Source organism: Gobio gobio (assembly GCF_949357685.1).
Source record: "Gobio gobio genome assembly, chromosome: 7".
In the NCBI taxonomy this organism is placed as follows: Eukaryota; Metazoa; Chordata; class Actinopteri; order Cypriniformes; family Gobionidae; genus Gobio; species Gobio gobio.
The window spans coordinates 45,616,222-45,641,613 of record NC_137103.1 but is presented as its reverse complement, the minus strand read 5'-3'; the positions used below and the strand labels follow the sequence as shown (position 1 = coordinate 45,641,613).

The window sequence follows — 25,392 nt, the reverse complement described above, 5'->3', positions numbered from 1 at the left end:
CAGACAGACAGACAGACAGACAGACAGACAGACAGACAGACAGACAGACAGACAGACAGACAGACAGACAGACAGACAGACAGACAGACAGACAGATAGATAGATAGATAGATAGATAGATAGATAGATAGATAGATAGATAGATAGATAGATAGATAGATAGATAGATAGATAGATAGATAGATAGATAGATAGATAGATAGATAGATAGATAGATAGATAGATAGATAGATAGATAGATAGATAGATAGATAGATAGATAGAACTGAGTGTTTTTAAAGCAGAATGGCCTCTGTTTGAAGGGTTCACACAGATCAGCCATAGTCACTGGCACTCACCAGGCACTGTCCCTCAGGACATCTCTGCCATCAAAGGAGTAGATAGGAGCATTGTCCTTCATCCTGCTCTCTGAGTCACTGAAGAGAGACTCCCAGCTTCTGAAAAGTACTTGATCCTGCAGAAGAGAATACCAATGCCATGAAAAGACCAGAAACGTGATCACCAAATGAGTTCATTGGTTAAGTTTGGAGGAGAAAATCTTGAGGAACTGTCTAAATGATCCGCAAGATCAAATGATCACCTTTTGTATTGTGAAGCCCGAATCATACTCAATGCAAACGTAGATGATTCTATGAGCCCATAAATAGACATGGTAATGGGCTCTATTATCTGATTCTACCTACGCAAGCTCGATTTTGTGCATTGCGCGTTATGGATTTTCAACTGGACTGTGTGATTAAATCCATCTCTTTCATGTAAAACCGAAGTAATGTCCTATCAAGTGCCGACAACAACAAGCAACATGATATTTTCAATTCTTTGGTTCCACCGACTGTGGTACTCTATTGGTTCTCCATAATGGTATATTAAACATTGCATCTTCTGATTTGATTTCACAAAGCTGCGGGGCAAATCACTTGTCGTTGGAAAATTATGGCACAGTGTTCGGCTAATTTAAATTCTTCCTGGTGGAAAAAAATTATAAAAAAATTTATTATTCTGGTTATTATATTAGTAGTATCTAATCTGATAATTAATTTTGTATATATTATTATTATTATTTTTAATCATGTTGTTGGCCGTACAAAGCATGGGGATGGGCCCAGTGCGAGTTAGAGGAAGCGGGGTCCCCCTCAGTCGGTCTGTTCGTGGGGGGTGGCGGGTCCCTTCTTTGGTTCGCTCATGTTTGCACCACCCTAGGACAGCCCTGGATGTTGCCATTTTATGAAAGCAATGGAGAGACAGTGCGTTATAGTGATTTTATCGCAATTAAAGGTTTTTTTGGGTATTCCACTCTGTGCTCTGCCTAAACCACCCTTAACCATGTTAATATCTACTGGTTTGTTGCTTTGATAATCTGGACTGAAGATCTGCATGATGTCTAATGGACTACACACCTTGAGGTTAACAATCGGCAAAGTCTCTCTGTCGGATTTGCGGACGATACTGTAGAGATCCTGAAGTTTGGAAGATAGGAAGGCTCTGAATGTTCCCTTCATCCCCACGGCCCGAGCTTGCTGGAAGCACAGGAAGTCTGCCCCACGAATGCCTCTCATGTTCCCCACTTGTGGAGAATTCAGGGCAATAAGATGCAACTGTACAGAAAAAGCAAGTGGTGTTAAAAATAATAATAAACAAAGGGCAAATATTGTGATGAAGTTGACTGAACTAACCCCTGGTCCGGAAGTGTGGGTGTGGCCTTCTGGTTGATTGACAGGGGGGCTGGGACGGCGGGCTGGAGTGATAGGGTTCCTCTCAGGTTGAACAGGGTATCTGATTTCTGGTTGTACAGGATTGTACCTGGTATCAGTGTAGGGTGGGTATCGTGGATCAGGGTAACGGGAGTCAGGCGGATTGGGGTTTCTATTCTCTGGCTCACTCCTTGGAAACTCAATCGGCTGGTGCGGTGGAGAAATCTGCTCTGCTCCATTGTTAGCTGTGTGGTCTTGGGAATAGTGAACAACAGGGGGCGGCTGGACCGCTGCCACCTCATTGTCCTGGAGGAAAAGCCAACAAGCTTCAGTCATACCTTCAGGAATTGATATGCTCATCCACTAATTCCAACTTCCTTTGATTAAATGGTGGGTGCTTATTTGAATGTTAAAGCATTAAAAAAAAAAAAGCTTTATTCACACTGCTTACCAGCTCTCCATAGAAAGGTTTATAATCTCCAAGCTGCAAATAGAAATAAAATTGTGTTAATATGTGAAAAGAGAGAGAGTAAATTCCTACACTATAATATTCTCCTTGAAATGGGTCAATGACAAATATGGATAAGATGATAAAATGGAGAATTTAAAAAAATCTAGTTCATTTCTCAAAAAACATCATTTTTTTGATTATCATACCATCATTTTGATTTAATGGCTCTAATAATGCCAAGTGGTATGTCCAAATAAAAAGTGATAACAATTATTTATTACTTGAAGTATTCAAGGTGTAATAAAACATATTTTCATTATTTTTCAAAGAGTTTTCAAGAATATTTTTCATGGTATTTTTCATAAATACTGTTAGTTATTCCATATGACAACCAGAACTAACCCTTCTATACCATACAAAGGTCAATGATCAGATATTTAAAAAAACAAAAAACACAATAAAAACATTTACTGACCCTTCCAGTCATGTCTACAGTAGTCCTTTTTATAACTCATTTCCAGTTATATGGTTTTCTTGTCACATGACAACAAAATGCCAACCTGTATGTTTGTTATACAACACTGACTTTGATTTGGTGGACAAATGTTGTTTGTCTTCTTAAATATTAACCTTTTAATATATAACTACTCAACTGTTATTTTAAAGAAATAATAATGAAGGATTATGGCAAGATATTTTTTGTAACAGTTTTCATTAATTTTAGCCTTTTAATATGTTTTTTCTTAATGAATAGCTTTACATTGATTACACCAGATTTTTAATTCAGAAATGTTATCATAAAAGAGGATTGTCAACATAATTTTATGCATAAAATGCATTTTTTTTAATTTTTATAAATGAATAGGTGTGCACAAAAATTAGTGTTTTAAAGAATCGTACCATCACTTGTCTGACACCATCCCGAACTCTGAGGTAGAGATCGTTTCTGTCCAAAATGTAAATCAGAGCACCTTCTGTCTGTCTGCGTGCCGTAGCAATCATTATGTCATAAGACCTCAGGACAGCCACCTGCTGACACATTTAAAACCAGGGCTATGATTAAAGTATCAAGTGTCTGGTGTTTTATCAGATACACTCCATTAGTAATTTCTTCAATGAATGTCTCACTCACCCCAGATCCAGTGCCTGGAATTCCAGGTGGGCCAGGGGGACCTGGAGGTCCAGGAACATTGAGTGCTGAAACATATATATATATATATAAAATGTTATATGTTATTTAGGTTCCTCAAGAATATTCTGACAGCAGGAAGAATTTTTACTTATTTTTTTCTTACGTGGTCTGTAGGCTCCTGGCAATGATGGTGACCCTGGAGGACCAGGGGGTCCAGGAGGTCCTGGGTTTCCTGGACGACCATCATAACCAACCCCAGGTGATCCTGGTGGGCCCTGTGGTCCAGGGGGACCTATGATTGAGTCTCCTTTAGGTCCCTGGAAAATATGAGACCATCCATATGTAGAGTAGGTAAATACTCAATTCAGGTTGTGTCCAGAAACTCCTATTAATCCTTACTGGAAGTCCTGGGTTTCCTGGCAGTCCCTGTACAGCTCCAAAACGAGGGTCATAAAATCCACCTCCTGGCTCTCCTTTCTCTCCTTTATGACCGGACTCACCGCGCTCCCCCTTCATCTCGTCCTGAGGAAACAGGTGCCATAATTTGCGTTATGTTTACATCATAATCATAATCAAATGACTGTTTCATCAAATACTTTCATTTACTGTATGTATTTATTGATCCACATACCTTGAAGGGATAGATATCAAGCTCTGCGGAAAAACCTGTCACAAAAAATAGCGAATATTACATTAGTGCATTACATATCACAATACCTTTTACAATGATTTGATATTGATGTCAAGCTAGTAAGTCAAGGTACTTTAGACAGAGACTCAAATTTACAGGGACAGCATGTTATTCCCGCCTGCCAACGGCCCTGAATGTCTAGAAATCGCAACAGTGGTAAATTTTACCTGGCGGTCCGGGAACGCCAGGATCTCCCCGGTCTCCTTTATCTCCTTTCGTAGCTGAAGAGAAAAAAAAACAATGCATTGTTCAAAGCTGTCAAAAATTCACAGTTATGGATGATCAAATGAGACATTTGAACTCGTTCTATGCATTCAAATCAACATAAAATGCAGTTCTCAATCCTTTTTTCTTCCCGGATGTTGAGAAAGTTTGAGTGAAACAAGGCATTGAAGGGAAAAAAAGGTTGGGACTTGATTTTATCCATTTGGAAATAATTGGACCAGAATAGACATTGAAAAATGCATTACAAGAGGGATTCATTACATAAACAGTAAAGAAAATATGTCTTTTATATTTAGAAAAACATGTACAGATAAATCTTGCTCACTAAGGTCTTTAAGAAAGTAGGGTACATATTGATTTCATGTTGACTTTTGTCACACTTTTATAAAATATCTTTCGACCATCTTCTGTGACATGAATGACTAACAACTAACCTGGATATTGCCTTGAATAATCTTCATATCTCTGAAATGGAAAAGGAGATTGCAAATTACTGCTGCTGCAATCATGATCAATTCAACATAGCCACCATATGGAGCTCATTTAGCAACATTTCATGCATGAATTACTGCTTATTTGACAAAAAAAGCACTTACGCCAAATCTGTCCAAGGGCACAGCAGGTCCGGGGGGACCAGGGGGTCCTGGGGGACCAGGGGGACCCTTAAAAAGACACAAAATAACTTATGAGGACAAGCCATTTATATAACAACCACTGTTGGAACAAACTGCATGGTGTACTTACTGGGTAATTATATCCAGAGCCTGACCCTGGGTCTCCCTTCTCTCCTTTGTATCCGTTCACACCTGGGCGGCCCTACAGTCATAAAATGAAGATATTTAGTAATATTCAATAATCATACTCAGTTAAGTATGCTGTTGCCTGTCAACGTATCTATTTTTTATCGATGAAAGTTATTTTTTGAGAGACTTACGGGTCTGCCTGGCATTCCAAATTCACCTTTAAAACCAGGAGCTCCAGCTGGACCCTGAAACATGAGATATGACTTAGTTGAACAGAATGTTCTTTTTACAAAGTAGAGACATGATATTGTTTATGTCTTAACTTTGACTTAAAAAAATATGTAACAAATACAAACGTACAGGAGGTCCGACTGGTCCACGAATCCCACTCTCACCCTACAGAGTGAAATACAAATACATTTTTATGTATGCTATTAGTATTTAAAGTAAAGTCTATATTAAAACTTTAAGGCTATTATAAGTAAAGTCATCAAAACTATGAATCAACACAAATATGGTTATAAATAAAATAAAATAAAAAATAAATTAATTAATTAAAAAAATAAATAAAAATAAATAAATAAATTACTAGTGCTGGGAATCGATTAAAACTAATTAATTGCATTGTTTTCTGTAATTAATCGCGAAAAGTTTTTAATATTTTTGGAGTTTTTAATATTTTGAGATTGTAATAATTTAATTTACTCTCCAAATTAATGTAAAAACATATCTTAAATATGCGTTGTAATGCATCAATAAAATAAATAAATAAATAAATAAATAAAATAAATAAATAAATAAATAAATAAATAAATAAATAAATAAATAAATAAATAAATAAATAAATAAATAAATAAATAAATAAATAAATAAATAAATAAATAAATAAAATAAAATAAAAATTACTAGTGCTGGGAATCGATTAAAAAAATTAACTAATGAATTGCATTGTTTTCCGTAATTAATCGCAAAAAGTTTTTAATATTTTTGGACCCTTAAATATGTGTTGTATTATGTGCTGATACTAATGTCTCTACGAAACATTATTGACATTATACTACAGTATAAATGAAAGCTACCAATTTCAATATTTAGGCTTTAAAAAATAACACATTTTAATTTAATTGAACTTAAAACAATCTTTACATAAACCCATTATAATAAATGTTATATTTACCTGTGGCCTTCCCTGTTAGACATTTACAGAAATGTAGGCTAATAGTTATCAAACACCTTCCTCAACTGCATAAATGATAAATTAAATATAGATTAATCATCTTTTCTCTGTTCCCTTTGTTCTTTGATGAACATGAATGACAGACATCATCAGTGCTGCTGTCACTTTAAGATCGGCCGCTGCCGAAAATGACGCGGATCTGACGTGCTGTCACGCGCATCTCAATTTCTCACAAGTTCATTTAAGATGTTATTTAACTCATTTAAAACTCCTATTATGAGAATACTTGACAAAACTGGCATTTTGGCAACATTCTCTGTGGTGTTGTTGTTGTTGTTTGTTCAAGAACGAAAGAGAACTTGATGTGTGCACACGAGACTGGTGCAACTATGGATCTGATTGAGACGCAGCCACACAGACAGGACACTGACATACAGCGCGTTCTCTTCTGTCTTGTCGCGCTTAGATGGTTTAAAAGCATTTACATGAATAAGAGCGTGATCATATAATGTAACGCTAGGCAAAAATGTATATAAAAACGAACGCTGCGTTAATTGCGTTAAATATTTTGAATGCGTTAAAATGAAAAAAATGAATCGCCCGCGTTAACGCATTAATTTGCCCAGCACTAAAAATTACATAACATAACACAACAAAATAACAAAAGAATAAATAAATTAAATAAATAAATAAATACCTTTTGGCCTGCCAATCCACCAAAATAAAGTGGGTTTCCATCAGGTCCAACAATAAGTCCAGATTCTCCTTTTTCTCCCTGCAAACAAAGTAAGCTTGCAGCAGTGAGCTATTGAGGTTTTTAAACACATTATATTAAGCTTTGTGTGCTGGTTTCTGCTTACAAACCTTGATGCCATAGCCTGGTGAACCAGGTTCTCCTCTGTCACCCTTTGGTCCAACTGGGCCCTGATTGGATAAAGAGACAGTGGGTAAGATAAATGCACACATGTCTATATTATTAATGCGGCAGATTGCAATGTTGCTTGGAAGCCGTGAACAGTCTACACTTCTACTGTTAAAATTGTTTATTTAGATTATAATATTTTTTATATCATTTTAATAACACATTAACTGAACTAACTATGAACTAAACATTACCATAGTTAAGGCTATTTCCCTGCTTTGCATCATGCAAAATAAACTGTTTATCCATAGTAAAATCACTGCAAAAAGTCTCTCTTGTCTTGTGGCTTTATTAATGATTTTTAATATAGTGTTTTGATCAAAAAGGGGATAAACATATAAAGTTATACAGTACTTACTGGGAATCCTGCTTGACCAGCGACACCACCCCTACCCTGAAAACCACACAAACGATATATAGATATTAGAAAATTTGATGCTATGAGTAGATGTTATGTTATTGAATGCCAACAAAACAATTTCTGTTCTCCTAATGTAGTACCAAGGGACTTTCATACCTGAGGCCCCGCTCCTCCAGTTTCATCATACTGTACAGAAAAATTACAAACAGCTTAATAAAAACATGAATATTATATTATATTATAATATTATAAGCAACCGAAAAAAAGGCAATATAAATGTGCAGACTTACATTTTCAGAATACCGATAAATAATTTGTCCTGGGGGGCCGGGTGGACCTGGAGGACCAGTTCCATCTCGTCCAGGTTCACCCTAAGCAAATGATCAAGTAAGTAATCTGCAAAGTCCTAGATATTACATTGATTCACTTTAGACAGAAGTAAACTCACCCTCTCGCCTCGGTCTCCCCTATCGCCCTTTGGTCCCTGCAGGCAAATGCAAAACACTGATATCAGCCTGAAGTACTGCACGCCACACTGGCTATTTAGTACATTTACACAAGAGTTTTAGGGTGTATTCGCACTTGTAGTTCAGTCCGCTTGCATTCACATTGGCATTTTTTACACCGAACCTAAAGATACCGAACCTAAAGGCAAAAAGATAAATTCACAACCTGATTGGTCGGCTTTTATGACGTAAATTTCGCAACGGAACTTTTTGCAAAACAATGCTGAGCTGGACTAAATGCGCACGTTGTATGTGCGTAGCCTACATATGATGGTACTTTGACCAGCTGAGAACTCGTGAAGAGCTTATAAAATGCGTAAAGGAGTCAAAACAGTGGCAGGAATCCCTCCATCATGCAACAAATGAAGATCTTCTATGAGGAGACGCTGTTCTGATGCCTGTACCGAACTGTGATTGGCAACTATGACGAGAAAGGGTCACATCTTGTGACACCATGACCCATTTTTGGTTCGTTTACATGTCTTTGGTCCGTGTTGCGTACTTGCGTTCATATTTTACTCGAACTGCACCAGAGTTCGTTTGGAAACTGCTGGTCTTTTCAGCGGTTTCGGTCTGCTTGTTTTGTATGCACCAGGGTTGGGATGGCAGCGTTCACACCTATTCAAATGAACCGCATTAACAGAGCAATTGCACCAGGGTTCGTTTTAATCGAACCAAACATATCATGTGTGAACACACTTAAAATGAAGAGCACCTGTGGTCCAGGGAAGCCATCCAAACCAGGGCGGCCATCTTGTCCCTGAGGTCCTTCACTGCCCTTCTCACCAGGAAATCCTGGGAAACCAGGCTTACCCTGAGAAACAAGATATGAATAAATGACACAGTCCTCAACTGAAAATTATAATGAATTTAAATGAATAAATAGTCTTACTTGTGGTCCTGGGATACCAGGAGGTCCCTGAAATGAAATAGGATTGCATGAAATGAACTTTTAAAAATCAAAATGGCTAAATAAAAGTACAACAGAGAAAAATTTACCTGGATTCCTACTGGTCCTCTTACTCCAGGAACTGAACTGAAGTGAATACCAGAGCCCTCCATATCATCCTGAACACATACAGAGAACACAATATTTTGAGGATTTCCTAAAAGACAGCGAAGCATAAAGGATGACTGACTAATACTTACAAAACCAACATTATAGCCTGGGCCAGGAGGACCAGGTGGCCCTGGTGGTCCAACGGGTCCCATTGGTCCTGGGAGACCGGCAAGCCCACCCTGCCCAGGGAGGCCAGGGGATCCAGCAGAACCTGTGGTGCCCTTTAAAGACAATGAGTAAGATGAATAAAACTATGCATGCAGTTAGCTTGTTAAGATACCAAAAATATACTAGTTTGCAGAGAACACAATCACACAAGGCATCTACAAAGCAATGCCACAAAAAGTCCACACTACCACCAGTACAATAATGATGCTACATTTCAAGCACTAGAACTGTAGAGTAGAAAGTTGAGATGCTTGTGAAGAAAATCGATTGCCACACTCAAGACTTGCTACCTGCCACCCTGCAGCTTTAAAGGAGAAGGATGAGGTATAGTAGGAGAGAAGATCATAGAGATAGCTGGGAAAGTAGGAGTTTTGCTACAGAGAGAGAAACATAAAAGAATCCTCAGTGGGTTTGACTGTTTCAGAAAAGATGTTTTCTTTCCACACAACACCATACCCTAACTAGGCGTGACACAATAAAGCATTATACTTACATTTTTCTTCAACAATGGGCATTATTGATCATAATAATCTGCTCTACAATGTCGTTTCCACTACATCTCTTTAACTTTCAGCACAAACATGCTCATCACTGACAATTTTGTTTGCATGGTAAACTAACTTTTAATAACTTTTAATAATAAAACGTGAAATCACTCACTTTATTTGGATTATCCTATTTTTTAAGTATTTTTATGATTTTTTAAAATGATTTAGTATTTTATTAAATATTTATTACAATTAAATATAATATTTTATTATGGATTTTCATGTTTTAAGACTGAAATGCTGAATCTAGGAAAATTAGTCTGTAAAAGATCAAATTTCTGTAGATAGTCTTGGAAAAAAAAGGGTTTTTATTTAAAAATAAATAAATAAATAATCCCCAAAAGTAACGAAAGACAGGATATTCTTTAGTTCCATAGGTTTGTAGTTCTGACGCTGACAGTTAAATCTCACTGGTACAATATCTTACTTCACATAACTATACATCAGACATGTTTAGAGATTGTTATTGTGAAGACAAACTACTTTTCCCTGGATCTTGCGGTGTCACTCCTGGGTAGAACATTATGTTTGCCTCTTATTTAGTTCTCCGTCATACAAAGCTTCACAGTATGTTCAGCTGTACACAACAGATATGTGACATATGAATATGTGCATACTGTGCACAACCGTTTCTCACTACATTACGCAAACTGACCTTCTCTCCCACCGGTCCAGGTAGGCCCAGCTCACCGGCATCACCCTGCGGAGCACAAAATCAGTCCAGTGTCTAAAGATAGCTACCATTACATGGATCTCAACAGAGCTGAATTATGCAAGTCCAACTCCATTAAATGTCCAGCATAGCTGTCTATATATAGACAGGGTTCCCACACTTTTTGCCAATGGATTACCATGACTTTTCCATGACCTTGTAAGTCATTGGTGATTTTAGCATAATGATGTTTTAGAAATCATATTATAGAGATTACATTTGTAAGTCAGATTGTGATGAGAGGGTATATCATTTTGTCCCTGCACTTGGTAATTTTACAGATAGCCCTGATGTCAAGTGAACTCATGGATTTAAAATGTATACATAGTTTACGAATGTCTCCAGTAAGACCAATAAACAAACTGATGCTATCACTTTGGCCTGTGAGCATGTTTACTCTACACAAGCACTCACAAACAGCTGCATTTAGATGATGAAATGTTTTAGAGCAAGATTTTAGACTTTTCCAGGGCTATAAATCACAACGTTAAATTCCCTGGTATATTTTAGGTTTTCCTGGAAGAGGTTGGAGTTCTGAAGTTTCAATCCACTACTTCATACCTTCTCTCCTCTTGGGCCAGGTGAGCCTGGTTTTCCCTCAGCACCTGGTAGACCTGGAAGTCCCTATTAGAAACAATATAATTATTTGATAGGCTCTTTATGACATGAAACGAGAGGGAGGGGTGGGACTACACACTATGCAATGCATCAGAGAACACACAATAGCCACAAGGCCACGTCTCTGACAAATAAACACTTTATTCCGACACAACATATTCAAACTAATGTTATACATGTATCATCATGTCTCCTTAGACTTACCGGTTGACCTGGAGCTCCATTTTGGCCAGGAGGACCAGGAGGCCCGAAACCACCAGCGCCTGAAGACGCAAGGCCAGGGGAACCGGGGGGACCAGGAGGACCAGGTGGGCCGGGCAAACCGGGCATTGCCTATAAACCAATTGTTACAAAGTGTTACTAAAATTCACTACACTCTGCTTCCTAACATCCAAATTAGGGCTGGGCAATAAAATTATATTGATAATTATAATAATATAGTTATATTCGCAATAATACGATATCATGAGTTCCATAAATGTTCGGTAATTTTTCTGCACCAAAAGCGTAACGAAACTGCGCTACCCATTTGAACCAGGCCGCACTCTCGGTCACGTGACCACTAAACAGTGCTGCGAGAAGTCCAATGCACTTGAATTTAGCGAAGAACACACGTCTCTGTGTTTTAAACTAGTTTAAAGCTATATGAAACAGCGCTGAGAAACAGGAGAAACACTGTGCGCAATGATACAGTCAGAAGGTTTTTAATCTACTAACTGCACCACCGTATTGTGGCAGAAATGTGGGATATATATGTCGAATTTTATTATATTATTAATGTAGACATGTATTAAATGTATTAAAGGAGTAATGGAATATAATTACAGTTTTTTTGTGATTAAGCTATAGCATTTGTGCATTTATACTAAATGTATTTAGGCTACAGTTTTTCATACAAATACCAAAGAAACCATAGTTACATTTTACCATGGTTTCGAGGTGCTATATGCATGGTTTTACATGTGGTTATATAATTATATAAATTATGATACTACTGTATGGATGACCAATGGTTATTTTTAATAAAACTCAAACAGTAAGAATATTTAAATTTGACTATAAAAATTAGGTTGTTACAATTTATACAGATGGATGGCTGTTTTTGTTAATGAACATACATTTATATCTGCATCCTTACTCAAGCTACTGCTACTGTCAACTCAAGCTGCAAATTTGCAAACACATGATCATATTATTAATATGATCATGTGTTTTAATATGATCATGTGATCATTAATATTATTAATATGGCAGCCTGTACTGCAAACTGTGCTGAAGATACACGTCATCAAAGTCAGGAAACACAAACATGTTTCGTGACTTAAAACAATAAAACAATACCCGTTAGAACATAGAACTAAGAAATACATTTTTCGAATAAGATATTTATTTTGTAAGGAAAAATGACTGGAAAAGTGTAAAGAATTCAAAAATGTGAAGTGTTTGTCATGTTCTGACAATAAAGAGTAGTTTAAACCAACAATTAACAGTCTGGTTTCTACTACTTTCAATTAGGCGCAAAAATAAAGAAATAAAGATTTCGTGATTATTGTGATAATTCTCGATATCGACTGATATTAACATTTTTATCATGATAATTTTTTTGGGCCATATCACTGTTGTACTTTAAATCCTCACCAAGTATAGACATCTTTAAAACAGACTTAAGACTCACCTTTTCTATCAAGCTTATGGCATTTGATTAGGTCTGAAAACTGTGAGAAATTGATTGTATGTTTTTCTTGGTGTTTTGTTGTGCTGTTATTTTATGTTGGTATGACTTAGGACGTACCCGCACACTGTCCATATCAAATCCAGAGCCCTCCATGTCCACAAATGTCTGAAAAATGAAAGCAGAGGAATGAATGTTTTATAAACCAGTTTTTCAATAAGAAAGGGGTCATAAAAACAGACGACTAATAATGAACTCACAGGCCTATCAGAGCGAGATGGGGGTCCTGGTGGGCCAGGAAGCCCTGGAGGCCCACGGGGTCCTGGCTGACTTTCACCTTTGTCTCCCTAAAATGAAAACATAAAAAGATATCAAACAACTGATATGGAATATAAAGGCATTCACAATTCAAATGTAAATGATGAATCAAAGCCCAATACTGTCAATTATCACTGACTTATTATAACACCAACAATACTTACTTTATCTCCTTTGGGTCCAGGAGTCCCAGGAAAACCGGGAGGTCCAACTTGGCCCTGTTACAAAAAATAGATTTGCAATAATTTGTACATGAAACGCATGAATGCAAACACAAATACACAAAATCAACAACAGTACTGTTCCTGACAAAAACACAAGCAGGTGTAATATCAGAAGAATAACGTAATTCAGATATATTGAGAAAAGTTCTTGACCCAGGTCTGTTTTATAAGAGAGTTTATGAAATGCATTACTTACAGCTTTTCCATCTTCACCAGGGTCACCCTATAAAAGAGGATAGAATATTAGTTTTGTTCAGATATGACCAATGCCCGATGCATTATGCATAGTCTCAAGGACAGAAACACAATGTGCCTTTGTGTTTGCAATGATGCATATCTTAAACCTGTATTAATACCATTCTCTGCTTGTGATGGGGAACACCATAGGGATCTATTACTGTCCTAACACATCAATGGCAAATACAAGACCACTTCTGACACATGCGGCTTGAAAATGGTATAGCGCTGTTCCTTTTAAATGTAAATGCATTCGCTTACAGAAAATAGAGGCAGTAATTGAACCATTCCTTTCTCTGCGTGCTACTCACCGGCTCCCCATCAGTTCCAGCAGGGCCAGTGGGTCCTGGTGGTCCAGGTGGTCCTCTTGGTCCAGCCACCTTTTGAACAACTGACCCATCTCCTCTCACCTCTACCTCTGCACTAGGCCCAGGGGGACCGGGAGGCCCTGGAGGCCCAGCGGGACCACGATCACCCTTTGATCCAGGATAACCAAAACCAGAATTGCCCTGAAACCAAAAGGTAACAGATTTGAGTATGGGTGAGCCTTACTTGTGAGAAAATTGTCATACATGTTTGTAAATGGATATGCATCAAAAAAAGATTCACCACGTAATTTAGTCATTTTTAGCACAAGTATTTCACTAATTTCATGAAACACAAAATGAGATGTTCTTCTGTTTGCATATTTACAAAAAAATTGTGATTCAACTTATATCTATTCCATTAATTCACATTGTCACAGTTATGTCTAGGTATGAGCACCACAACAAACCTTCATTCCTTTCTCCCCTGCGACACCCTGTGAAAACACACAGACAAAAATGATTGACCTGTCTGTCACTCGCACCACTCTAACAGATGGCTGAACATTCAAGCTCCCCATCATTGACATTTTACACATTACTGTGAATTTTGAAGGACATAGCTAAAGAAAAAGGGCCCTGAATCAGATACTGGATGGATGGATGGATGGATGGAAACTGAGATGTTCAGAAACACTCAGTGAGGGTTACACTACTCAACAGACCTTGTCTCCTTTCGCAGCGCCACCAGACACAGATCCAGATCCTGAATCGCCCTTTGGCCCAATAAGGCCCCTGTCACCTTTGGCACCCTTCTCTCCTCTGTCTCCTTTCTCTCCGCTTGCACTGATAATATCTGTAAATTTGAACATGACTTTATTAATATAAAAATCATGTTTTACATTTACCAAAACATATCTGGTGCATATTTCACTCTAAAATAAAAATCCTATTTTGCTTAAAGAAAAAAGAAAATGGCCTTTTATTCTAAAGAGCATTATGATTTTGTAAACTCTGATAAATAATCCTAAAAAATAATTACATAACCTTTAAATTAAGTACTTCATCATGCTGTTATTTAGTGTGTGACATTTATTTCATTTATATCAACAAGAACTGACAATACACACATGCATGGGAATTGTAAATCATACATACAGATATATTTCGATAAGAAAATCAGGGGAAAATGTGCTTAATTGTTATGAAAATAATGTCAGAATGTAGATCATCATTTTCCTGAGAAGGCTTATATTTAAATATTTGTTTGTGTTGTTGTAGTTGTTGTGGAACGTGACCTGGGCATGTTTTTGTGATTTTAAACCTAACGTAAAAAAACATGACAATATTCAAGGAAGACGGGCCAAACTCCACATATTCATGTAAGAATATGCCTACAAGCAGAAGCTTCTATAAGCAGCTGAATAAGCAATCTGTCAATACAAATACAATATATCAATTATGCTAGCATTTAACAACAAACATACATATGTGCAATAAACATACATATGCGGCAACATTGCACCCAGATTGCTGCAGTCCTTGTTGGGCATCCACAGCTTTTTTGCCAGCATTTCATGCAAAGCATCATGTAGAAATTTCTATCCAGAACGTCCATGTCCATTCAAGAGATTTTCATCTCTTTATTAGCGACCCACCTGTTGGACCTGCAGAACCCAGTCTGGACTCCACAGAATACCGTATTCCATCATCAGCCGAGCCCGACGTTCTTAGAGAGTAGTCAAATGAGTTTGAAGCTTTTCTAGAATCATCATACGACCCCGAAGTTTGCTTGCTAGTACCAACTGAGTCAAGAGTTTGTCGAGAACCATCATACGAGCCCGATGACTGTCGAGAACCACTATATGAGCCGGGGGTCCGTTGGGAATCACCATATGAACCGGAAGTTTGTTCAGAATCACCATATGAGCCAGATGTTTGTCGAGAATCACCGTAGGAGACAGAAGTTTTTCGGGAATCCCCATATGAACCAGATGCTTTTCGAGAACCACCGGAGGAGCCAGAAGTTTGCCGAGAGGAATCGACTGATCCTAATGTTCATTAAAACTTACCAATTCAGCTCATTTTGAGGAAAGATCACATAGCAAACCATTTAAAAATGCTGTAGATGATTGTTGAAGCAAGTAAGAATGGATTATGGTCAATCAGCCTCCCTTATTGGCCCATGTCGCAAGTAGTAAAAACATCCCCCAAAAATCAGATTTTAAATCTTATTTTAAAATATATATGAAAAAAAAACAGTCATATGTGACTTTACATTCTGTAATTGTGATATAAAACTTGTATCACTCACAATTGTGACTTTATATCTCAAAATTTCAACTTCAGTTTTTAATAAATCTAACTTTGAATGTGGCAGATAAAAAAGACTAAAACGTAGATCTTAAATGTGAGATTTTTGCTAATATAAATGTATACAAATATAGATTTTTACAAATATAAGAAGTAAAATAACTGTACATTTAAAAAGTCACAATTACAGTATTCAACAATGACAAATGTAGTTTTCTACACATTAAAACTGCATTATTGCCCCATTGGCATGGGCCATAATCCATCCTTGAGTTTAAGCAATCTATTATAAAGTCAGAATAACACACCTTTTAAAAAAAACATTTGCAATTAAATGTAAATAGACATTTTCTATTTGCTCTACACCAGTAGAGGGAGCCAAATACCACAGTGGCCCGTTCCATAAGCACACAATTGCATGATTAATACTAACATTACTTAACCTCAAATTAATATTTAAATCTTGTTGCCTTCAATACCCTGCCAAAAACACTAGCTTAGACCTGGTTGACCGGTTGGGGAAAGTAAGCTGGGTGAGTTAACAAACTTAACTTGCTGGTTGAAACCAGTGTAATCTAAATACAACCAAAATGTCTTCTTTCATGAACAAAATGACTGTATCAACATAAAGAAAGTAGTAAATTAACCAAACAATAGCACAAGGATGCATTACTCCTAGTTTACAAGAAGAAAAAGAGCCACTTAAGAGTTCAACAAAGCAATAAATGCTACTGATGATAGCTGTGCTGTCAGACTAGCTGATGTTTTATAGACAGGCCAGTTCAGACTTGAAATTGAACAGAGAAAGCTCACCTGTCTGCTGCTTCTCAACAAGCTTTCTGCTGGTCACCGGCGGCTGCTGGATCGGCCGAGAGGAGGGAGGTGTCGGCTGAAAGTGATACATATCATTAATATAACAATTAACATAATAAATCAGACAGTCAATCAACATTTTAATGCAATGTACATACATAACTGTATATTGATAAAAAATCATATTCTTAAAGAGTGCCTTGCCTTGTTTTCCAAAAAAAATGTCTAAGCATCCTTAAAACGACACATTTGCAAAACTGTTGTAAATATTATATATATTTGCCTGTTTTATCTTGTAAAAATGTGTACTTTGTCTTGTGGCACTCACTAAGGCTGCATTTATGAGATCAAAAATACAGAAAAAACTGTAATATATTGTGAAAATAACATTACAATTTAAAATAACTATTCATTATTTATGTTTTGTCATGTAATTTGTTCCTATGAGGGAAAAGCTGAATTTTCAGCATCATTACTCCAGTTTTCAGTGTCACATGATCAGAATTCAGATGTTATTCTAATCTGCTGATTTATTTCTCAAGAACACAATCGTATTATTATCAATGTGGAAAACAGATGTATTGCTTAATATTTTTGTGGAAACAGATTTTTTTCAGGATTCTTTAACAAATAGAACGTTCAAAAGAACAGGAATATCTGAAATAGAAATAATCTGTAACATAATTGTCTTTACTGTCACTTATGATCAATTAAATGCATCCTCGCTTAATAAAAGCATACAAATCTTAATAATAAGTCTTTCTGACTCCAAAGTCTTAATATTTCTAGCAGTTTTGCTTCTCAGGTGAATATATATTTGATTTTTTTTATGTTTAGGGGAACTCTAGAATATGAATTGCCTTTAAGTTAAGAGACATGGAAATGCCACAGAAACTTAATTTTGATTTCTTGGGTTCTTAAAGAATATGATCTTAAAGAAGTACATCACTGCTTATTCTTTTCATACTTGTTCCGACAGTTTAACTTCATTTCACTGATTGTGTACAAACACTTTGGCCTTTTGCGACCTCAGATATTACCATGACCATCTTAAAACACTAGACGGCACTTGATATGGCAAATCTAAGAACCGTGACTCTGACTGCATAGATATTTGTATACTCACACACCGCGTTCAACCAACCGGGAGAGAGATTCAGACATACAGCTAACAGTTAACAAAGCTCCTTGAAGAAAAGCTGCCAGGGCTGGCCGTTTGAAGCGCAGACACAAAGAGGGTCTGACCTTGCACTTTACAAAACATGCACTGCTGAAACGACAGAACCCACTGATGAAATACCAGGCATCAGGTTCTAGAACACTCTGATCCTCAGATTTCACGCCGGGATTGAGAAAAAGGAGACTTTGCCGAGAGGACACGGAGTGCTCTGGTGGCCAGTGTGAGAGGATGCTGACAGCATGTATTTTTGGAGTAAGAGAACGATCGTCTTGGGGAATGCAGGCCACGGGTCCCGGGGTCTAAAGATAAAGGTCAAGTGTGGGCAGGTGGGGGCTGTCCGGCTAGATGAAGAAGGGCTGCTAAACATCTGCCATCACGGTCACTGCTGCGCAGATGGAAGAATCTCGGCAGCCACTCTGACCTTGAACACATTACACTGAGTTATGGTGGAGGAGTTGAGGATATGGACAGATCATAAGGCACAGAAGGATATTTCCTTGTGCAATCAAAAAGGGGCCATTCTTTGCTGCCACATGTTTTTTGCATCATGGTCTTCCAAGAGAGCAATTTAGATCTCACTTGGAATGTACTGGAAATACTGGATTGTTCTAAGGATGGTACACTTCAATAAACTTGTTATAGGAGTCTAGATCAGAGGTTTTCAAACTATTTGATTCCACAAAATATGATATATATATATATATATATATATATATATATATATATATATATATATATATATATATATATATATATATATATATATATATATATATATATATATATATATATAATTGTGTGTGTGTGCGTGTGTATTGAAAGTGTTGCATTAAATAAGTAAAGTATGCAAAATATCAAACAAATTATATTATATATATAATGCATTTTATATATACTGTAATATTGTAGTATTAAATTCTATATTTAAACTTTAATTCTGTTCACTCTTCAACTTTTCAATGCAATTGCTATTTTATATATTAGAATTTGCGTTATAATTTGCAATACAAAAGTATTTCAAATAAAATCATTTACCAAATGCTTGAATTTAAATGCTATTTCACTTATCGTCTCAGACTTTTGGACCACCTGTATGTATACAGGCTTCTCTGTAGGTCTCCTTAATGAATATGAGAACAGATAGATATAAAAATAGACTAATAAAACCTGAGCATTGAAGACATGCTAAAATTCAATTTTCTTTTTCATAGAAGAAGTGTAATGAAGTCAAACTGTTTACCACGCTCACAAGACTACTCCTCTTCCACTAGATATAATAATCTCATAAAATTGGATTACACATAATTAGGCCAACACAAGAGTCTGTCATGCAACACAGTTTGCAAGAATGCATGTCCACCAGGTGCCCTCTCCTCAAATGCACTTTCCAACATCCAAGCGAGAGTTTGGACTGACTGTGAAACAAGCGTGGAAAATGTCCTGGGGGGAATGTGGCATCCTTTAATATGGATTCCACGGTAAGACAAAGGAAGGTTTACTTAACAACACTTCGGAAAATGCTGTCTCTGTCACAGCATGTTAAAATGCATTGCATTCTGTAAGAGCAAACAAAAGCCATGTCATTTAAAATTGCTCGGTTAGAATTAAATTAATACCTGCATGCTTCGCAGCAGCTGTTTAAAGATGTTAAAACAAATATAATGGCAATACATACTTGCAAGTGGAAGGAAGGAAACAGCAACCTCCAAACAAGTACAATATACTCATACAATTCAAATACAAAATAAAAAACAGCCTAAATGTCCTCAAATTGCACTGATGAACCAGTAAAACAAAAAGGATACTCTTATGGCAGACGATCCTTGCTGCCTACACCTAAGAGCCACCTGGTTTCTTTCCATTGTAATTAGCTCTGGCATGCTCAGACAGGGCCTCACACATCAGTAGCAAGGGTTCATTTCAATTTCCACATGGCCTATTTCTGGATTAGTAACACCAGGCATGGGAAGATGGGCTTTAACATCTGGGATTGGTCTGGAGATAATAGCGTTCATCCGGGACTTTCCCCAAGATGAACAAGTGTACAAGGACAGACCTGCCAGAACTCACAGATCGCTGCTGTGTAAATAGCCCGGAACCTCGGGATCATCATTAGATGTTTTGAATGTAGACATTAAACCGCACAACAAGTTTCTAAATGTGAGGTCAGCTTGACGTAAAGGCCAAGAATAGTAACCCATACTCGGAATTTGTCCTCTGCATTTAACCCATTTAATTTAAGTGGACACACATTAGGAGCAGTGTGTAGTGAACACACGCACACTGGAAACACCGGAGCAGCGGGCAGCCGTTTGCTGAAGCGCCCAGGAAGCGATTGGGGGTTAGGTGCCTTGCTAAAGGGCACCTCAGTCATTTCCTGTTGGTATTGAGAATCGAACCCGCAACCTTCGGGTTACCAGTCTGACTATCTAATCATTAGGTCACGACTGCCCTGTGGTAACCAACCAAAGTATAACAAGGAAAATGAAGGTATACCTGGACTGATGGTGGTCGGTCTCCATCTCCACTTGCTCCATAATCACCTGATGCCTGCAGATTCAAATGGAAAACTGCATAAATTCTCTTAACAATGAGTGTTAACAATACAACTGGGTAATTCATCACACTGCTTTCTACACAGCTGGAGGGCATGTAGTACGTCATAGGTCAAACTGATAGGCATTAAAGCTTTATCCTGTGGAAAACCTAGCTTGAGGCGACACATTCTTTTCTTGAAAATGAATGGAAGTGAATTCCAAACACTATCATCAGCAGATAGATAGCAATCAGTCGACACACACTCCAAGTACTCCTTTAAAGGAACGGTTACTCACTCTCATGTCATTCCAAACCCATATTGTTTCTTCCATAAAACACCAAAGGACATGTTAAAAAAGTATGTCTAGGGGTGTAACAATATATCATGTCAAAATATATCGCAAAACAAAAATGCAACAATCGGAATTATGTATAGTACACCAAAAATGTAAATTACTGTCTTAGTAAAAAATTAAAGTTTACAGAGTTTTAGTGTCAGTACTACATTAAACTACTATATAATGTTGACTATAATGTATAATAATGCAATGGGGGAATATTTGTGGGTCCTGATAATGCCAAATGTCTTATGTTACCAGTAAAAAGTGGCCTACATTATTTTAAATATATCTAGTCAGTGACAGAGTGCAAGCATATCTGTCTAAAATAATTCTGTATTTTCAGCTTCAGAATGAATAATTTTATTCTGGTGTCACCATTGTCCTGTGCATTGGGTTACCAGCACCAAGCCTATTCATTTTAACCCCCAATGTAATACCAAATTTAGCATTTTAATCAACAGTACATTTGTTAACATTTTACCATACATGTATGTCTTGGAGTATCGCAATAATATTGTATCGTGATATCAGTATTGTGATATGTATCGAATCATGACATGAGGGTATCTTTACAATAATCTTCATCTCTGCATGAGCTCCTAAATCTCTTTTAGACTTGTGTGAAAGTAAAAAATGGCACCTGTTTATGCGCTGCGTCAGCTTCATCATAGATTTTGTCATTTTGTAATGTGCTCCTCACATACAGTACAGTAAAGCTATTGTATGGCTTCAGAACTTGAAATATAGACCCCAAGTCACATGGAAAAACTTTTGTGACAATTTCATGATGTTTTTTGGAGCTAAGCAGTATAAATGAAACTGTGTCGTCTGGAAAAGATCTCAGACATTCTGTCTACACATCTTGTTTTGTGTTTCAAGGAAGAAGAAAAAATAAAGCGGGGTTGGAAAAAAACATGAGGTGAGTAAATGATGACAACATTTTCCTTTTGGGATAAATGATTCTTTTAAGGATTTCGTTTAATGTAAATTTAGCTGCTTTGGTAGGACATTGTTTCAATTCCCAGGAAACAAAGAACTGATGAAATGTATACCTTGAATGCACTGTAAGCCGTTTTGGATACAAGCATCTGCTAAATGCATAAATATAAATGTAAAGTGATGCCGCATCAAATCTAGATGAGTCACCTGGAGGAAACGAATTTCACTCTGGTCTCATTTAAAAAAAGACTACACAATAACCGGGTGCATTAAAAACCGAACACACACCTTCAAGCTTTCCTTTTTACAAAAGACCATACACTACTTTGAGTTTGCGGGTATTTAAAGACCTTGATTTCTGTCAGGACCACTATCGTCAAAGATGATTGATTGACTATTAGCATTAGGGCTGCCACTAACGACTATTTTTATATCGATTAATCTATCGACTAATTTTTCGATTAATCTATCGACTATTTTTTTTTAAATATTTACTTAAAAACATTCAATTTAACTTCCAACGTTGGCATTCAGTAGTGTAACATTACTATAAAAAAGTATAAATGTAAACAAACCCTTGACAAAACGTAAAACTAAAAGAGTAAAAATGTAAAAAGGTACACATTTGTAAACCAACATAACAAAAAAAGAGAATATCAGCAAATATTTTTTATATAGAATAGTGTTGTCACAATACCAAAATTATGACTTTGATACGAATACGAGACCAGACTAAAATACCTCAATACCGATACTGAATCGATACCATGGCAAAAAACTGTAAAAGTAATTGAATAATATGACAGAACTTACTATTCATTGTTTTATCATTGTTTTAGGGTTAAAAAAAAACCTAACTCACTTGTCCGGCATGTTCTTGCCCTGCCCTGCTTCACACAGAATATCAGGTCTGGCTCTTTAAGAGCTGCACGGTCCAAATTCATTGTAACACCCGATTTCTCATTAAACTCTGTATATACGTTCACTAAAGACATATCCGACTGCGTTTACCCGAATACTCGCCAGGACGTGTATTTTTACAGATTTTTTACCATTCAAACCCAATAATCCGCGAAACTGGCGTCGCGATCTGTCTGAGTGAAGGGTGTGTGTGCGCTTCAGGTCAGAGTCCGGCAGCACGAGCACGTCCCGGCCGCGCCGCACTTTTCTGTTGCGTTCTTTTTCCTGAACTGCGCGTATATATTTGACTGTTCAGAGCTCACACACACGTCCTCACTCCTGCTGTCACATAGACGCAGATTAAGAAATACTACTCTTATTAGAGTGTTGTCATTTTTAAAGTACCGGTACTAATACAATTTCATATCGTACCCAACTTACCCAGTCGACTCAAAATATTGACGTCGACTAATTAACAGCGTCGACGCAGTCGATTGTATCGACCAATCGCGACAGGCCTAATTAGCATACAGTTTGGATTGGTGGTATGGTTCTGTTCTGGGCAAGAAATGAAGCGCTTGCGCAAGTTCTGCCAGGAAGATTCAATGTTACGTCACTCATTACATCCAGACCTAACCAATCATGTTCTAATTCTCAGAGTATGAAAGATCGGTACTGACACGTCTGAGTTCTCAGATGCTGACGCCAACATTCCCTCCATCCTCCCCACCACCACCAGGATGGTCCCCATCTATACCTCCCTGGGGGTCGGCCCTGGCATCTTCAGGCAGGAAATGCAGAGTCCGTTACCCTCGAGACGAGAGCTACGGCCGAGGTCTACGCCAAAGAACCTCTAATTATAATACTTGCTGGTCTGTTAATAAACTTGCTATTTTATCGTATATCCTCTGGCCTCCCGAGTCTTTCTGGTAGAACTCCCTGCGCATCCATGCAGCCTAGCATGGAGCAGGGAGAGCAGCAATAACCCCCCTTAGGGTAAACAGATCAGAACCAACATAATGTATGGTAGATATTATTAATGTCGATATATTAAATGTACAAAATAATTTGGGAATTTAGTCGGATTCCAGGGGAATCAGAATACCAAATCCTGCCGGGACGAGAGGAGGAGTTGGGGATGGAGGAGGGTAAATGAGCTCTGGAGAACACGATAGCTGCTGAAGGAGCTTATGTATGCTGTAATGGACATCGTATTCCTATAGGTCAGTGGTTTTCAAACCTGTCCTGGAGGCACATTTTGTGTCTCCCTCATTTAACACACCTGATTCAACTCATCAGCTCCTTAGTAGAGACTGCAAGAACTAAATTGGGTGTGTCTGATAAGGAAGACATACAAAATGTGCAGGGCTGGGGTGCCTCCAGGACAGGTTTGAAAACCACTGCTATAGGTAGACGTGATCAGCTGACAGTCAGCTGATGCAAGCTTGACTAACGTGACCAGCCAGAACTGACGCGATGTTTGATTTTTACCACTGATCTCCCAGAGAACAATTTAAGTGCTTCACACCTTACTGCATTAGCTATTCATTGGTTTAATCACCAATTTTAGAACCGCTTAATATAGTGTGTGTAGCTATAATGAGAAGCATTTATGTAGCTATTTCCCATCCACAGTTAGTTGGAACATAATCAAGGGATGACACAAGTGAAAGTTATTATTTCAGACCTTCACATGGCAACATTTTAAAGCGATGTACCAAATGTACCAAAATGTGTTTAAGAATGTCTTCTCATTAGTCAGGGTACACCTGTTTATGTTCTGTCATCCTTCAAAATCGACTGTCAAGTTAGCTCTGCAAGTTTATTATAGCTTTATCTGTAGCTCTCATTACACACACAAATATGAATATGAATGTAGCTGTCATTCTAACTACTAACCACATTTTTATATATACACATATTCTGTATATGCCATATATATGCATACAGTATATGTATATGCATATACACAGCCCGGCCAAAAAAAAAAAAGTTGCTGTTTGGATTTGAATAGGAAAATGCTTAAGGGTCTATGATGGGATCATTTTTGCAGTGATTATGTTTCTTATGTTTCTGCATGTTATATGTTTGGCAACAGTTCTTCCAGCCCTAATTTATGGAGGGTTTTTAATTTCGTAAACAACCATGTAGAAAGACACATCTTGGCCATATTCCTGGATGACAATGTCAAGATTCATCAGGTTCAAATTGTGAAAGAATGGTTGGGAGGGAGCATGGAGAATCATTTTCACACATGAATTGGCACCTCTGAGTCCAGAGCTCCAGACCTTAAATTCATTGAAAGTCTTTGGGATGTAAGACTTTACAGAGTGCTCGACTCTTGCATTGTCAATACAAGATCTTGACCAAAAATTGATGCTCCTCTTGATGGAAATAAATGTTGTGATGTTCTCAACCAGAAAATCAAACACTGCTGCTTTTTTTATATAAAACACTTCCCATTATGAATTATATTACCCATTATCCCATTAATAATACAGCTTGGTTTCCTAGTCCATTGGGTCAGATTGCTTTCTCACCACAACCGCTCCAGAGTTAATTTTGAATCAGGCCAAGATCTTGGTGCAGATCTGAGCGTGATTGCAG

General features: G+C 37.3%; 2 protein-coding genes across 4 annotated transcripts in view; one reads left to right on the top strand and one right to left on the bottom strand.

The window, feature by feature from the left end:
• The window catches only part of tfpia (tissue factor pathway inhibitor a), a 1,059,262-nt gene that overhangs the window by 403,607 nt on the left and 630,263 nt on the right, over window positions 1-25,392 (top strand). The gene's annotated exons all lie outside the window — the stretch shown is intronic.
• The window catches only part of col18a1a (collagen type XVIII alpha 1 chain a), a 102,904-nt gene that overhangs the window by 4,955 nt on the left and 72,557 nt on the right, over window positions 1-25,392 (bottom strand). For 2 of the 3 annotated variants that reach the window (XM_079821231.1, XM_079821230.1), the window contains 37 exons: window positions 20,564-20,617; window positions 16,888-16,963; window positions 14,487-14,617; window positions 14,232-14,258; window positions 13,768-13,965; window positions 13,416-13,442; window positions 13,160-13,213; window positions 12,938-13,024; window positions 12,798-12,845; window positions 11,210-11,338; window positions 10,949-11,011; window positions 10,331-10,375; window positions 9,049-9,180; window positions 8,899-8,967; window positions 8,792-8,818; window positions 8,615-8,713; window positions 7,842-7,877; window positions 7,684-7,764; window positions 7,550-7,579; window positions 7,391-7,426; window positions 6,975-7,034; window positions 6,808-6,885; window positions 5,294-5,329; window positions 5,125-5,178; window positions 4,935-5,006; window positions 4,787-4,852; window positions 4,625-4,655; window positions 4,133-4,186; window positions 3,906-3,940; window positions 3,674-3,796; window positions 3,438-3,591; window positions 3,275-3,339; window positions 3,043-3,171; window positions 2,143-2,175; window positions 1,674-1,997; window positions 1,398-1,595; window positions 339-454 (listed from right to left, as the gene is read on the bottom strand). In XM_079821231.1, the coding sequence (XP_079677357.1) occupies window positions 339-454; window positions 1,398-1,595; window positions 1,674-1,997; window positions 2,143-2,175; window positions 3,043-3,171; window positions 3,275-3,339; window positions 3,438-3,591; window positions 3,674-3,796; window positions 3,906-3,940; window positions 4,133-4,186; window positions 4,625-4,655; window positions 4,787-4,852; window positions 4,935-5,006; window positions 5,125-5,178; window positions 5,294-5,329; window positions 6,808-6,885; window positions 6,975-7,034; window positions 7,391-7,426; window positions 7,550-7,579; window positions 7,684-7,764; window positions 7,842-7,877; window positions 8,615-8,713; window positions 8,792-8,818; window positions 8,899-8,967; window positions 9,049-9,180; window positions 10,331-10,375; window positions 10,949-11,011; window positions 11,210-11,338; window positions 12,798-12,845; window positions 12,938-13,024; window positions 13,160-13,213; window positions 13,416-13,442; window positions 13,768-13,965; window positions 14,232-14,258; window positions 14,487-14,617; window positions 16,888-16,963; window positions 20,564-20,617 (3,077 nt within the window). Of the gene's footprint in view, window positions 1-338; window positions 455-1,397; window positions 1,596-1,673; window positions 1,998-2,142; window positions 2,176-3,042; window positions 3,172-3,274; window positions 3,340-3,437; window positions 3,592-3,673; window positions 3,797-3,905; window positions 3,941-4,132; window positions 4,187-4,624; window positions 4,656-4,786; window positions 4,853-4,934; window positions 5,007-5,124; window positions 5,179-5,293; window positions 5,330-6,807; window positions 6,886-6,974; window positions 7,035-7,390; window positions 7,427-7,549; window positions 7,580-7,683; window positions 7,765-7,841; window positions 7,878-8,614; window positions 8,714-8,791; window positions 8,819-8,898; window positions 8,968-9,048; window positions 9,181-10,330; window positions 10,376-10,948; window positions 11,012-11,209; window positions 11,339-12,797; window positions 12,846-12,937; window positions 13,025-13,159; window positions 13,214-13,415; window positions 13,443-13,767; window positions 13,966-14,231; window positions 14,259-14,486; window positions 14,618-15,419; window positions 15,813-16,887; window positions 16,964-20,563; window positions 20,618-25,392 lie in introns of all 3 variants that reach the window. The other variant, XM_079821229.1, reaches the window with a different exon arrangement.